Here is a 12,774-nt window from a genome sequence, read left to right on the forward strand (position 1 = left end):
CAGTAACTTTTCTTCTAAAAGAGAGAATATTATGTCTTGTTATTTTATTTAGTAGTAAAAAATTAACGATTGAACTGGGAGGGAGGCAATCTGGCATTTTAGCAAGCTGAGCAGGAGAAGCCCAGGACATCTGCCTTATCAATCCACATACACTCGAGTGATAGACTCCAGGCCCACGCCCACTTTTAATAGCCCAAACCGCAAGACTCGAATGATAGACGCGGCCGCTGCAGGCAGACGAAGAGCATGACGACAACTACTAAAAGTCGTGTAGTTCATGAGATTTTCCAGATTGCAAAAATGGGGATCATCGTCGGTAAGACAGCTGGGAAATTTTCAATTTTACCAAAAAATGCAATCCACATCCTCATCAGTCATCGCCCCCCGCGACCCGTGAGGGCTTGGATGTATTGTGGCTATCCGCCAAAGGTGCAGTTTTGATCACGACATCTGAAACACGTAATGGTGTTGTTATTAATAAAATAATAAGGAAAATCTTGTTCTAAATACTAACATACAAGCTTTTTTATTTTAAGAATTTTATAGCATTTGTTTTTGTACCATTTAGATATGTAAAAATTTTTAATCTCTTTCTTTTTTTTAGATGAATTCTATTAATAATTCCAGGGAAATCTTAGTAAAATAAGGGAGACATTGAACTTTGGTTCAGTGGCTACCACCAAAGCCTTTAAGATTTGTTGAAATGAAAGGCCAAGAGTTAAATCCCGGCTCTCACCATTTGTCACTAAATGTGGCAGGCCACTTTTAATGTCTTCCAGACGGAAGCATGGTGCACTGGTCTGGGCCGGTAGTCCTTGGACCTCTTCAGAACTCCTCTCCCCGTAGTATCTTTTAGTGTCTTCCAGGCAAGTGCGTGGTGCACTGATTTGGATCAGTAGTCCTTGGACCTTTTCAGAACCCCTCTCTCCATGGTATAGAATAAGTGTAGGTACCCTTGACCTCCCACCATTTGTCACTAAATGTAGCAGGTCACTTTAATTGGCTTCTAGAGTGGTGCGTGGTGCACTCTGGGCGGGTAGGTAATTCAGTCCCTTTCTATTTTTTTCTTGGACCTTTTCATGTTCTCTCTCTCCATGTAATAAATGTAGATCCATCGTGTCCGATAAAAAATAAAATAAGAGGGAAGAATCGGACAGCCGCCGGTGCAGAATCCCCCCAGATATTTAGGCTTAGTTTGGGAGTTTAGGATAGAAAAGAAAAGAAGGGAAAGCTTAAGTTATGAGAGAAGAGATGAGAAGAGAAGAGATTGTTTTGTTGTTTGGGAGTTTTGAGAATTAATGGAATGATTTTGGATATGGAAGTCATTAAATATTTGTTCAAGACATTTTTAAGGACAAAATAGGCATTTTAGAAAAATTAACAAGCTTTCTCCAAACTTTCTCTCCATTTCTTTCCAATTTGGGAGGAAACATTTTTGTCACTATTCATCCTCCCATTTCCTTTCTTTTCTTTCCTACTTAAAACTATCAAACAAAGGAAAATCAGTCTTTCTCTTCTTTTCCCTTCTTTTCTATCCAAATCATTCACTCCCAAACGAAGCCAAGAGTATCTTTGCACAACATTATTAAAGAAGCGGAATGTTTCTCCTCCTCCCAACTCCCGAAGTGCTCCAAAGTCGGCGTCAGAAACAGCGCAACGCAACGCAAGCATTTACCACTCAGAATTTCTGCTCTCGGCTGTAGGCCTAGTGCTGCTACTACTACAACTGCTTCCTCTCCTTTCAGCTGAAATTTTAAAAATCCGGACTTTCACTTCAAACTTTCACCCTCAGTTCCTCTGTTCTTCAAACTTTCTGCGTATCTTTCTCTCTCAGCCTTGCTTCACCAGAAAGATGTGAGTGGACGCTTTTATTACTTGCTCTGGTTATGATGGCTTTCTTGAAAATGATTTATATATGTTAATTTCCTCTCTTCTGAATTGGAAGGGAGGGGGAGTTGAAGCCAATGAATGCGGAGCAATTGAGAGAATGCGGTCACCGGATGGTTGATTTCATAGCTGATTACTACAAGGACATTGAGAATTTCCCTGTTCTCAGCCAAGTCCAGGTTTTGCCGATACTCTCGTCCTTCCTCTGTTTAACCCATTTCTCATACCCGTGGGATTTTACACATTTGACGTAGTCTTCTCCCTGGGACTAAAGTGGCTTCTTCCAAAAGGCTACTCATTTATGAATCCTGCATGCGTTTCCGTCAAGTGTGTTTATGCCTGTACACGAGATACTGTGTTTGTTTCTATGGGGGCTAACTACTTCGAAACTTCATGACGGTAACATGCATAATGCATGCTGGGCTTAAACATTGTCTATAACTGACTATTGTATTATTTTTCCTTCTCATTGAACAACAAAAATTGGCGATTTATTGTTCAAAGAGCATATTGTACTCTGTGCGAATGATTGCTGACAGGATGTCTATTCTATTCTTCCTGTATGACTCTATGCAGCCCGGATATCTGCGTCAGCTTTTGCCAGGGTCTGCGCCGGTTCATCCTGATACTCTGGAAGATGTTCTCGATGGTGAAGTTTCTTCTTTTGTTCTTACAACTTTTTTTTTGTGGAAGTGTGCCTAATGTGATTCTTAACATGGTCAGGTCCATCGTAGCGGGATTTATCATGGTTCTGGAAAACAGATCATAAGCTGTTGAAGTAAAGAAGATAAAAGTGAATTACAAGAAACTTAACATTGTGCATGATTCTTAAGAGATATCTGACTGGAGTGGGAATCGGAATTGGATCAGATAGAAACTTTTATTTGCATCCTACTATTTGCAACTAGGAATTCTCTCAAGGAACCAAACACGACCTTAGAGAATAAAGGAAAAATAGAGCAGAATTGACATTTCATCAATTGCATGGTCATTCCAAATTATCTGCACCAGCGAAAACTTATGGATCTGTCTGCATAATCTTCCTTTCAGACTAATGTACGTTACCATTTTTATTTTTGAAGATATGCAGCGGAAGATATTACCAGGGGTAACCCATTGGCAAAGCCCAAATTTCTTCGCATACTATCCCTCTAATAGCAGTGTTGCAGGATTTTTAGGAGAAATGCTCAGTGCTGGGATCAATATGGTAGGCTTTAGTTGGATAACCTCTCCTGCAGCGACAGAACTAGAGATGATAGTTCTGGACTGGCTTGCCAAAGCGCTAAATCTGCCTGATGATTTCCTCTCAACGGGTATGGATTTCATTAGTTTCTTGGAGTTGGTTCTTTTACTCTACAGCTGCACTCAATTGTCTTTTCTAATCATGCCTCCGTCTAGAGAAAGAAGTAGTCCTCTTCATCCTATTTCTTCTCTTGGGCTAGAATCCAAGCTTTTCAACACCTAATGTCATGAAGCCTGAAATTTTAGTTATTTTTCTAGATAAAGGAGTTACAAATTGGAGAATACTATCATCTGTAAAAGATATTTTCCAAGTGTTTGGTATACTAAAGTGGCTAAAAGCTTTTACTTAAAAAATGTCATTTTTCCAACAAGGTGTTATTTTCGCAAACCAATAACCCATTATTGGCAAATAAGAATTAAGAACTAAACTGAGCATGCAAGGATTCTCTTCAATCCTTTTGTTGGTTATTGAAAGGGTAAGTTACCTTTGCTTAGGTTTCATAAACATGACCTAGCCCTCTCCTGATGCTAATTTCAGCAAAAGGATTTTATAGTTTCAAAATTATTGTTGTAGATGCTACAAAGCCGGCAAGTCTTTGCCCACAAAATAATTGACATTGGCTTCTTCTTCACCAGAATATACATCAGAAAAAAATGTAATTTCAAAAATATTGGGTTAATTCCTGTGTCAGGGCAATTAACTTAACTGTGAGAGAGCACGACTTGAATATCTGAAAGAGAAGAGCTTGTGCACAAGCTCCTCTTTCTGCAGGCTTCAGGAAGGGATAAATTATTCCAAACTGCTAGCTTTGCATTTTCGTTTATTCAATTGTGAATTGTTTTTATTCTGTGAAGGCTGTTCATCTGGTATTTGCTCTTGCACATATTACTTTCTTACTGCATACTGAGGTTTCAGCTAGGTAAATTACATAATTCTTGGCCTTCTCAAATTTTTTCCTGATTGAGACTTGAGTCCCAGGTCGAGGTGGTGGAGTGATACAAGGCACAGCAAGTGAAGCTGTACTAGTTGTCCTTTTAGCTGCTCGTGATAAAGTTCTGAGAAAGATTGGAAAAGATGCCATTGGAAAGCTTGTAGTTTATTCTTCTGATCAAACTCATTCAGCTTTACAAAAAGCTTGCCAGGTGAGGAGATGTGCATAATGTGTTATTATGTATCTCCCCAAACGGCTTTTCCCCACGGCATACAAACAATTTTCTTCTTCTTTTTAATCATCATTGTCATCGAGGGACTGCTAACACATCTGTGGTTTGTGGTAATTCACTGATGTTAGCAGTGCCAATTTTGTAAACAGGGATATGGTTTTGCCATTCTTTTATGTCATTTTAGGCTGCTCGTTGTGTTTGAGGCCTTCGTGTGTGATATTGATGGTTGTGAGTGCGTTTTATGTTTACATTTTGTGGCAGATAGCAGGAATTCATCCAGATAATTGTAGAGTGCTGAAAACGGACTCTTCAACTGATTATGCTCTCTCTCCGGAGTCACTTAGTGAAGCGATCACACATGATCTGGCAATTGGTTTAGTCCCTTTCTTCTTGTGTGCCACTGTAAGGAAGTAAAAAAGGCCTTGCTCACAGACATTAGGATCAGTAAAATAGATGCATTCTCATTGTTGCTTTCCTGTAGTTTTTGAGTTTTATACTAATACATTACTGAAATTTATTAAGTTCTGTCACGTTTGTTCCAGTTAAGTGTTAGTGAATTGATGTTAATTTTTGTGAATAGCTTATTTTGTGTCTGCTATTTTTGTGTACTCAACTACTGTTGTTGGCTAAGATATTGTCAAGATTTTCGACAGGTCTGTCTTCTAATTTACATACATCGAATCTTTATGTCTTTCCTTCATTTCAAAAGGAGATTTGAGATATTTTGGTTAGGTGTGGAGTCGATTAGTTTATTCACTTTTTGTAATTTTGGCAAGCAGAAACCCTTTCTTTGCTGCATCCTTTGTGGATAAGCCTCTGTTTGTCAACAGTAAAGTTAAAAATTTTGTGTAAGTTCCATTTAAGAATAAAGAATGTTATTAAGAAGAGTAAAACAGCTTAATGAAATTGGGGCTGGACTTTCGTGCTAATATATCTTTTCAACTCGATGTATCAAGCTGTCTACAACAGATATTTTGTGTTGTAAATTTGTGATAGTTTGTAATATTTTGAGTTTTAACTGAAAATTTGGACTAAAAGACCTGTATTTCCTCATATAATTTCATTTTAATGAGTATGTTTCTATCTTTTGAAGTTCTTGGTGAATTGAAGGAGCTCTTGCATGTTGCCTGCAGGTTGGTAGTACATCATCAACAGCTGTAGATCCATTGCTGGCATTAGGGAAGATTACAAAGGTAACCTACTGAGACTGAGGGGATGTATCTACTCCAATATGTGCTGAGAGAATGTCAAATATATTCCTGATTTGTCTTTCCTATTTTCTCAAATAATGCATTTGGCAATATTTCAGCATTTATGTGTAGCATATTACTTACATGCTTTTTTTAACTGATTATTTCTATCTCAAACAAATCCTTTGAAGGAGGTGATCTCTTTGTAAAAGGTAGATGAGTCCGTTGCTTATGGATTGATGTATTCTTTGAAAAGTTTTTTCTTGAAATTGGAATCAGGTACCGAATCAATGTTAATGCTTTTTTAAGTGTCTACAATCAATCAATTTCTGGTGATCATCTTTCAATTTAAACACAAAATGCTTTTGGAAACTCTAGCTAACAGGATGAGAATCTCTACATTTGAATGGTCTTCATTAAACCCTACTAATTTAGTATATGCATGTAATACCTATCTCATTAAATTAATGAGATATTATGTACGATGTATTTACAGAGTAATGGAATTTGGTTTCATGTGGATGCTGCCTACGCTGGCAGCTCATGTGTTTGTCCAGAACTACGCCACTACATTGATGGCGTTGAGGAAGCTGACTCATTCAATATGAATGCACATAAGTGGTTTTTGACTAACTTTGATTGCTCAATACTTTGGGTTAAGGTATGCTGTTGTGTTAACATCTCTAAGCTATATGCTGTTGTGTTAACATCTCTAAGCTATGTTATTTCTATCCTAGCAGTACAATAATGTCCCATCTTATTTTCTTGGGGTATCTATTTTGCTTCATGTTGTAGAACTTATTGCAAAAAGGAAAATTTTTCACTGGCTTATCTCATTCTTCTTTTTACAGGACCGAAGTGCTCTAATTCAATCGCTCTCAACGAACCCTGAGTTTCTCAAAAATAATGTGAGAACCTGCACTTTGTACTAAGGGGAATCTCTAAAAGGAAACGGTAAAAAGACCTTTATATTGATGAGGGTCTGAATATTTAAGCCTCTGTACACAAACAAACACATACAAATAATATAGCATACATATATTTTCAAAGACCAAGTAAGCTGGTGCAGTCTTATCAAAGTTTTTGTTGTGTATCTAACCCTTCTATAGTTTAGTTGAGAAGGATGATATGTCGGTTGGAAGATTCACACAACTTTGCTTATGCCAATGACATTTCAGGCTTCTGAAAAGAACGTGGTTGTGGACTACAAAGATTGGCAAATTCCTCTTGGGCGCAGGTTCAGGTGTGCCATCAGACATTGCCAAGACAAAATGATTCCTTGAAATAGCAAAGTGTTCTAGACCAATATTAAAACCTAGTATTTGGTGGCTTTGAATGGATTTTAACATCTAATAGAATCAAAAAATCAAATACAAGTTTTAGTTTGGAAATTTTGAAGGGATCCTCTAGAGGTGGGGTCTTTGTCGACAAATTCTGACTGGGATTATTGCTAGCACAATTTGTGTGAGTCTATCTGGCATACATACTATAGATACTATAGTCGGTAATATAACTGCTCCATATAATTGATACTTGTCAGATTTGCAGTCAGTGGATGTAGATAGAATTTCTTGTAAGTTGAGATGTTCAAAGTAGAGCTAAATTTACTGATGAGATTCAAGGAGGACTTAGATCTCCTATACAGAATGCCTGGTTGTTGATAGGAACCTTTTTGTTGTAACAAACCAACCTTGGGTCATATTTTTTGAATTTATAAGATGACATTTGGCTGTGAATCTATAACGCCGTTCTATTTTGGTGCCAGATTATCATCTTTTAGCATATCTCTTTTTCCCGTTTGATAGGTCACTGAAGTTATGGATGGTATTAAGACTCTATGGGTTGGAGAATCTACAAGCATACATAAGAAACCACATCAAATTGGCTAGGGATTTTGAAAAACTTGTTGCTCAAGATTCGAGATTTGAGGTAAACACTAATGTCCTTTACTTGAATGATATGGACTATGTGACAAGCCAGACAGACTTTGTTAGTCTGTTCAATTGTTACTGTTGTATTTGACTGTCATATTAAGTAGCTGTGAACAGCTAAAGTTCTTCATTTGGGAAGATATTACTCTAGATGGGTATTCCTCCTTAATTAGCAAACTTGCATGTTATCATTTGCCTATAGTATCTCAATATGTATCTAGGCATTAATTTTGGTTTTACTGATAGGCTTCTGTTTGTATTCCTTCAAACTCCATTCTCTAAGGAAGAAAGGAATATTGAGAGTCTTAAAATGATTTGAATGCAAGGTTTCAAGAAGTTCTTGACATTTAATTATCTGTCGGAGAGGCGTCAACAGAGATACGAGTTTGGAAGGTGTCTCTGCATCCTTTTTCTACATGCCTGATCAGAAGCTCCTAGTAGTCATTACCCAGACAATGAGAGCGTCCATGTGGTGCTGAAGTTTGTTTTTCCTGCATGATTTGACATTCAATGAATATATGGATTGGCATGAACTGGAATATTGAAAATAGAATCTTAATAATAAGTTTTATGAGAACAGATTTTGTAGTAGATTTGTAGAAAAACAGATTCCAAGTGCTGCAATTACATTGGATAACCATGAGAAATTGAAGTTTAAACTAATTTTTTAACCCATTTCGGGTGATATTTTGTGGTGCTATCTGTTGATGGGTTCAGGAATCAATTGGAACTTGAATTTGACAAGGAATTAAGTAAAAGAGCACCTAGAAACTATGAGTCCTGAGAAATTCTTGTTTCTGCGAATAGTTTCCTACTCACATACTTGTGGGTTATAGTTTGTAAGAGGAGGCTTAAGTCTGCAGGATCTTTTCTGGTGAGGCAATTTTTAATTCAGTTTTCAAAATTTTGAGGAATGTAACTCCTGTTGTGCAAAAAGTGACGACATATAGTCCCTCCAACTTAAGTATTCAGAAAAGGCAGAGGTACATTCCTGCTTCTTCTAGACATTTGTCCATCTGCTGTTTGTCTTTCATGTTCTGTTAGCTTCTGATATCTACTCGCACAAAATGCTTCCTAGGCAGTTAATCATGACTGATCTGGGCCGTGATATTCGGTCTCTAACTCTGATTTTGGCTGGCAAAACCACAATATCAATGCAGATTATGTAGTTCAATCTCTACCAAATTCTAATTGACATATTTTGGGTGAGCTTTAGCCTGGAAAACTTCCCCTGCCTTAGTATTCCTACATATACTCTTTTTGTTGTAAATTAGTTGTTAAGTGTTTTATGCTTTCTTCTGTAAAAAGTGTTGACTTTGTGGTTAGAGAAATTATTCTTTTTTTTTTTTTGGTGAACTTTATGACATATATATACTGCAATTGAACGTATTGATAAGACATCAATGGTTCTGTGCAGATTGTAGCCCCGAGGAAATTCTCTCTGGTTTGCTTCCGTCTTCTAAGTCCTCAAAGTGATGAAGATTGTGCTAACAAGTTGAACCGTGACCTATTGGATGCTGCAAACTCGACTGGAAAGATCTATATTTCTCACACAGTATGCTCAACTTCATTTTACATCTTTTTTTTGCATCAGGACCTTGCGTGATGGTTCTATCTTTGCTTCACCACTTACTGTATGCGAAGTGAAGAATATAGTTTCTATTTGTATTTTGTGCCTCTCAGGTCTCATTGGAGTGTAATTTCAAAAAATAATGCAGGTTTTGTCAAACAAATACACATTGCGCTTCGCAGTTGGAGCTCCACTGACAGAAGAAAGACATGTAGTTGATGCTTGGAAGGTTCTGCAAGTTGAAGCTTCTAATCTGCTAAGAACCCTGTAGAATATTGCAATTCTTTCCATATCACATATAGTTATTTCTTGCTCAATTTGTGTATGTGATGCCTAGCATCATTGTTTAAACATCATTTTTATTTTTAAAAGAATCTGTTTTTACTTTTACCTTTTGCTGCGACGTTCTTCGCTGCAATCTTTGTCAAAAAGGGGTACAGTGCGAAAGATGTTTCATGTATTTTTGGCTACAAGCCTTCTTTTTCATTGTTCCATAGTGATTTTGCTCCAGTTGCTCCACTTGGGCTACCAACCTTCCTTTTCATTATCTTTTTGATGGATCCGTCAATATTTTGGTTGTCTTCAGGGTACTTTTTTGTAGTATACTGATTACATGTGTCTTGAGAATTTTCTTGTGTTCTGTTCCTGTATTTAAGTATATTCTCCATTATTGGTCTTCTGCCCAGGGGACTGATAAGGAATTCAGCATCAAGCAAATAATGTGTCAATATCACCATCTTATCCTCTCCGCATCTTGCTTTAGTCACATCAACATCCGATTTTTTCTATCGACTAAATCATGGTTATTTGACTCATGTTGCATAAACTTCAATCCTGCAAGATAGAACGCTCAGGGGATAATTGGATCTTCCATCCTCTATTCCCCTTCTTGGTCATTCGAACTTCTAATCTTATAAGGCACAAAGTGAAGTTACTGTCCATGTTGAAGAGGACAGCTACATCAGAATAAGCGGCTGAAAGAGTACAAGTTCTTCCTCTCAAGTGGTTATGCCATTCTAGTGTATCCGATGCTTCCCACCCCAAACCTTCAAGGAATCAAATCCTAAAGGTTGGAGACGACAAGAGAATTGATTCCACTTCCCTGTCGAAAAGGCATTCAGCTTTAGCTGAGGATGAATCTTTTTGATGGATATACCAAAGGAGATGCTATCTCAGTCTATAGTGCTTAGAATTCTGAGAATGGTACATGTCTTCACAATGGTTCTCCTTTGCTCTGTGTCGAAAAAGCTTGTCTGCTGATCCCGTGGTAACAAAACCAACCTGTATGAAAAAGAAGCAGAATAAAGCCCGTCAGAATAAGTTAAGAAGAGATGTTCTAAAAAAATTCCATAATCCAAGAAACGACCTTTCATGATGGGATCAGACAAGCCAACTACCTCCTGTTGCGGGATAAGGCTTAATTAATCACTGTCGGCGTACATCACCCTAAACCTAAATGGGACATTAACGTAAGAGGAAAATGGAATCGAGCCAATTAATGATTTTTTTTCCTAGCAATCCTGAGTTGGAGGATCTGTCCATGCAAAGAATCTTTTTCTGGACCGGAATTGGAGCAAGAAAGCCAGCTTGCGGTGATGTTTTATGGGTTGCTTGCTGCTAAGTTTTATAAGATGACCGTTTTTGTACAATCTAGCCCATAGCAGAAAGAAAAGATTAAAGAAATATGCACAACTTATTTGAATTGTGCGAAATGGGGAGTTTCGTGATTGTCAATGTGCTTGATCACTCTTTCCAGAATAGACAGACTCCAGAGAAGTTTTTTTTTTTTTGTTTTTGGTTGCCTGTCACGGTATCCAGGACTTTACCCTGACTAATCCAGAGAAGTTAGTAGTAGTATCTGCAGAACTTAACTCTTTGTGTTTATTTACTTTTCTTTATTAATTTTATATTTTTAAAAATATAACAACACCCTTTAGACCCAAAAAAAAAAAAGTAAAAACTCTTTAAAAATTGCAGACCAAACAGCCTGCGAGTGTCTGGTCAGACCGTCGGCTGGTTTGGCTGTCCTGCCACAGCGAGTGTAGCAGCTTTCGGTTTGGCATTTTGGGTTTGAACTTTCATCTTTCTCCTTTGGGTGGCAATGATGGGTCGTGAAGATTCCAGCTGGCCAACCCCACTACCTCTGCACGCGCTCAGGAGGAACCAGGCAAATTAGCATCAGCAGTGAAGAGAAATGGGAAATCTTTTACTACCGTCTGGAATTTAAAACGTGGAGCAATAATTTTTTTTTCACATGGGTTTTTAAAAAAAAAAAAAAAAATTGTTGTGCTTTCAACATGGAATTTGTGGTGAAGGAAGGAGGAGTCCTTTGTTGTTGTCGCTTCTAATAATCTTTTGTTTTTTTTGTCAACAACGATATATTTGTATAATCTACTCTATCCTAATTTAGGGAGAGGGGGAGCTTAAGGAGGCTGTTGTAGGGGCTAGTGGGTATACAAATTCAACTAAACCAAAGGAATGTTATGACACAATCCTCAAATTTTTTTCGCTGCAGGTGAAGTTTGAACCCTCACCTACAATCCAACCAACGAGGGACTTAAGTCCCTCTCGGTGGCCACTGAGCCATTGCACAGTCGCTTCTAATAATCAGTCATAGTACTGTAGTGGTGCTGCTGCTGCTGTTATGCCTTTTTCCTTGTGATGGCGTGCCACAAAACTGCAACTTTAGTGGGGGGGGGGGGGGGGGGGAGGGTGTCCAAAAGCAAAAAGGCAGTGCATCTGCCAATTAGCACATTTTAGTGACTGGAATAAAGTAGGAATATTTGGCTGTCGCTTGAGTTCCAGACCTTCTTATATTACTGCTGTATGGTAACAACTAAGCTATTAGTTGGAATCCACTCCAAATCACAAAGCCTTTAATCACAGGGGACTTTTAATCTCCGCCGACCCCAGCTAATGGGCGTGATGTGTACGGTTTTCCTTTTCCACCAAAAAGGTGTTGGTTCAGGAATTCGGCTGCAATCCCACGGAGAAGATGAACCCCAAAAGAACTTGTTTGGTCCTGATGTTCTAATCTTGGCTAGACACCTCCAGTCCAGGGCCAAGGAAATGCCTCTTGATTTGCATTTAAGTGAATGCCATTCGAATATCATTGCGATATTAGCAAAAGCTTCTTTCTTTATGCATGATTGATAGTCTTGTTATGACGGGGTCCAGTCAAAGGAACATTCCGAGGTTTGATCGCTGTGTGGGGGGGGGGGGGGAATAAAATAAATGTCATTCGGATATCAGGCATTCGAGTATGTACCAGAAAAGCCCTCGGGATTCCCAGTTAATAGGGATGTTTTTGTTTGGCACGGGTTGATTGGTTTGGGAATTGGGAGTAACATTTTTGTGCTTTAGAAAAATTCCCGGTTAATAAAGATAGTTTTGTTTACAAGGGGAAGAGCTGGAATCTCTTTTGACTTTCGAGTGCCACAAATAGGAATAGGAGCCTAGGACTAGGAGGAGCCATTACTTCATCCTCACACTTACCACAGAGTACAAGGTATGAATAACTTTTTTATACACTCTCTCAGTGTAAATTATTTTTTTGCGTTATTAATAAATTTAAATCATATGCTACATAACATTAATTTAAATTTAAAATTTAAATTATGCACATATAGCATACGTTTTAAACTATTAGTATAAAAAAAATTAATATATTGCCAGTGCATCGTGAAAAGTTAATTCATAAATTATACCCAATAGTAATTAGCAAGTGTTAGTAGAATTCTTTGCTAAAAAGTCTTGGTTTAGTAACTAGAAGTAGGGATTCAAGATTTAG

The 12,774-nt window shown here is 37.8% G+C and overlaps 1 protein-coding gene across 2 annotated transcripts; it reads left to right on the forward strand.

Annotated features, from left to right (window-relative positions):
- The first annotated feature begins 1,538 nt into the window (after positions 1-1,538).
- LOC113714406 (phenylacetaldehyde synthase) lies at positions 1,539-9,522 on the forward strand. Of its 2 annotated transcripts, XM_027238226.2 has the most exons (13): positions 1,539-1,854; positions 1,946-2,066; positions 2,464-2,536; positions 2,970-3,200; positions 4,109-4,272; positions 4,555-4,695; positions 5,427-5,486; positions 5,980-6,144; positions 6,335-6,391; positions 6,662-6,726; positions 7,289-7,412; positions 8,832-8,969; positions 9,133-9,522. In XM_027238226.2, coding segments are annotated over exons 1-13 (1,464 nt in total). In that variant the 5' UTR covers positions 1,539-1,852; the 3' UTR covers positions 9,256-9,522. The 2 variants fall into 2 exon arrangements, with proteins under 2 accessions (XP_027094027.2, XP_071919010.1); XM_072062909.1 differs by lacking the exon at positions 5,980-6,144.
- Positions 9,523-12,774: the final 3,252 nt, after the last annotated feature.

This window comes from Coffea arabica, chromosome 1e, assembly GCF_036785885.1.
Source record: "Coffea arabica cultivar ET-39 chromosome 1e, Coffea Arabica ET-39 HiFi, whole genome shotgun sequence".
In the NCBI taxonomy this organism is placed as follows: Eukaryota; Viridiplantae; Streptophyta; class Magnoliopsida; order Gentianales; family Rubiaceae; genus Coffea; species Coffea arabica.

What these genes read in the sequence shown, in the direction of transcription:
- LOC113714406 (XM_027238226.2), top strand. An exon ending in CTGTTCTCAGCCAAGTCCAG is followed by an intron (nt 2,067 to 2,463) that starts GTTTTGCCGATA and finishes GACTCTATGCAG; the next exon opens with CCCGGATATCTGCGTCAGCT. An exon ending in CTTTACAAAAAGCTTGCCAG is followed by an intron (nt 4,273 to 4,554) that starts GTGAGGAGATGT and finishes ATTTTGTGGCAG; the next exon opens with ATAGCAGGAATTCATCCAGA.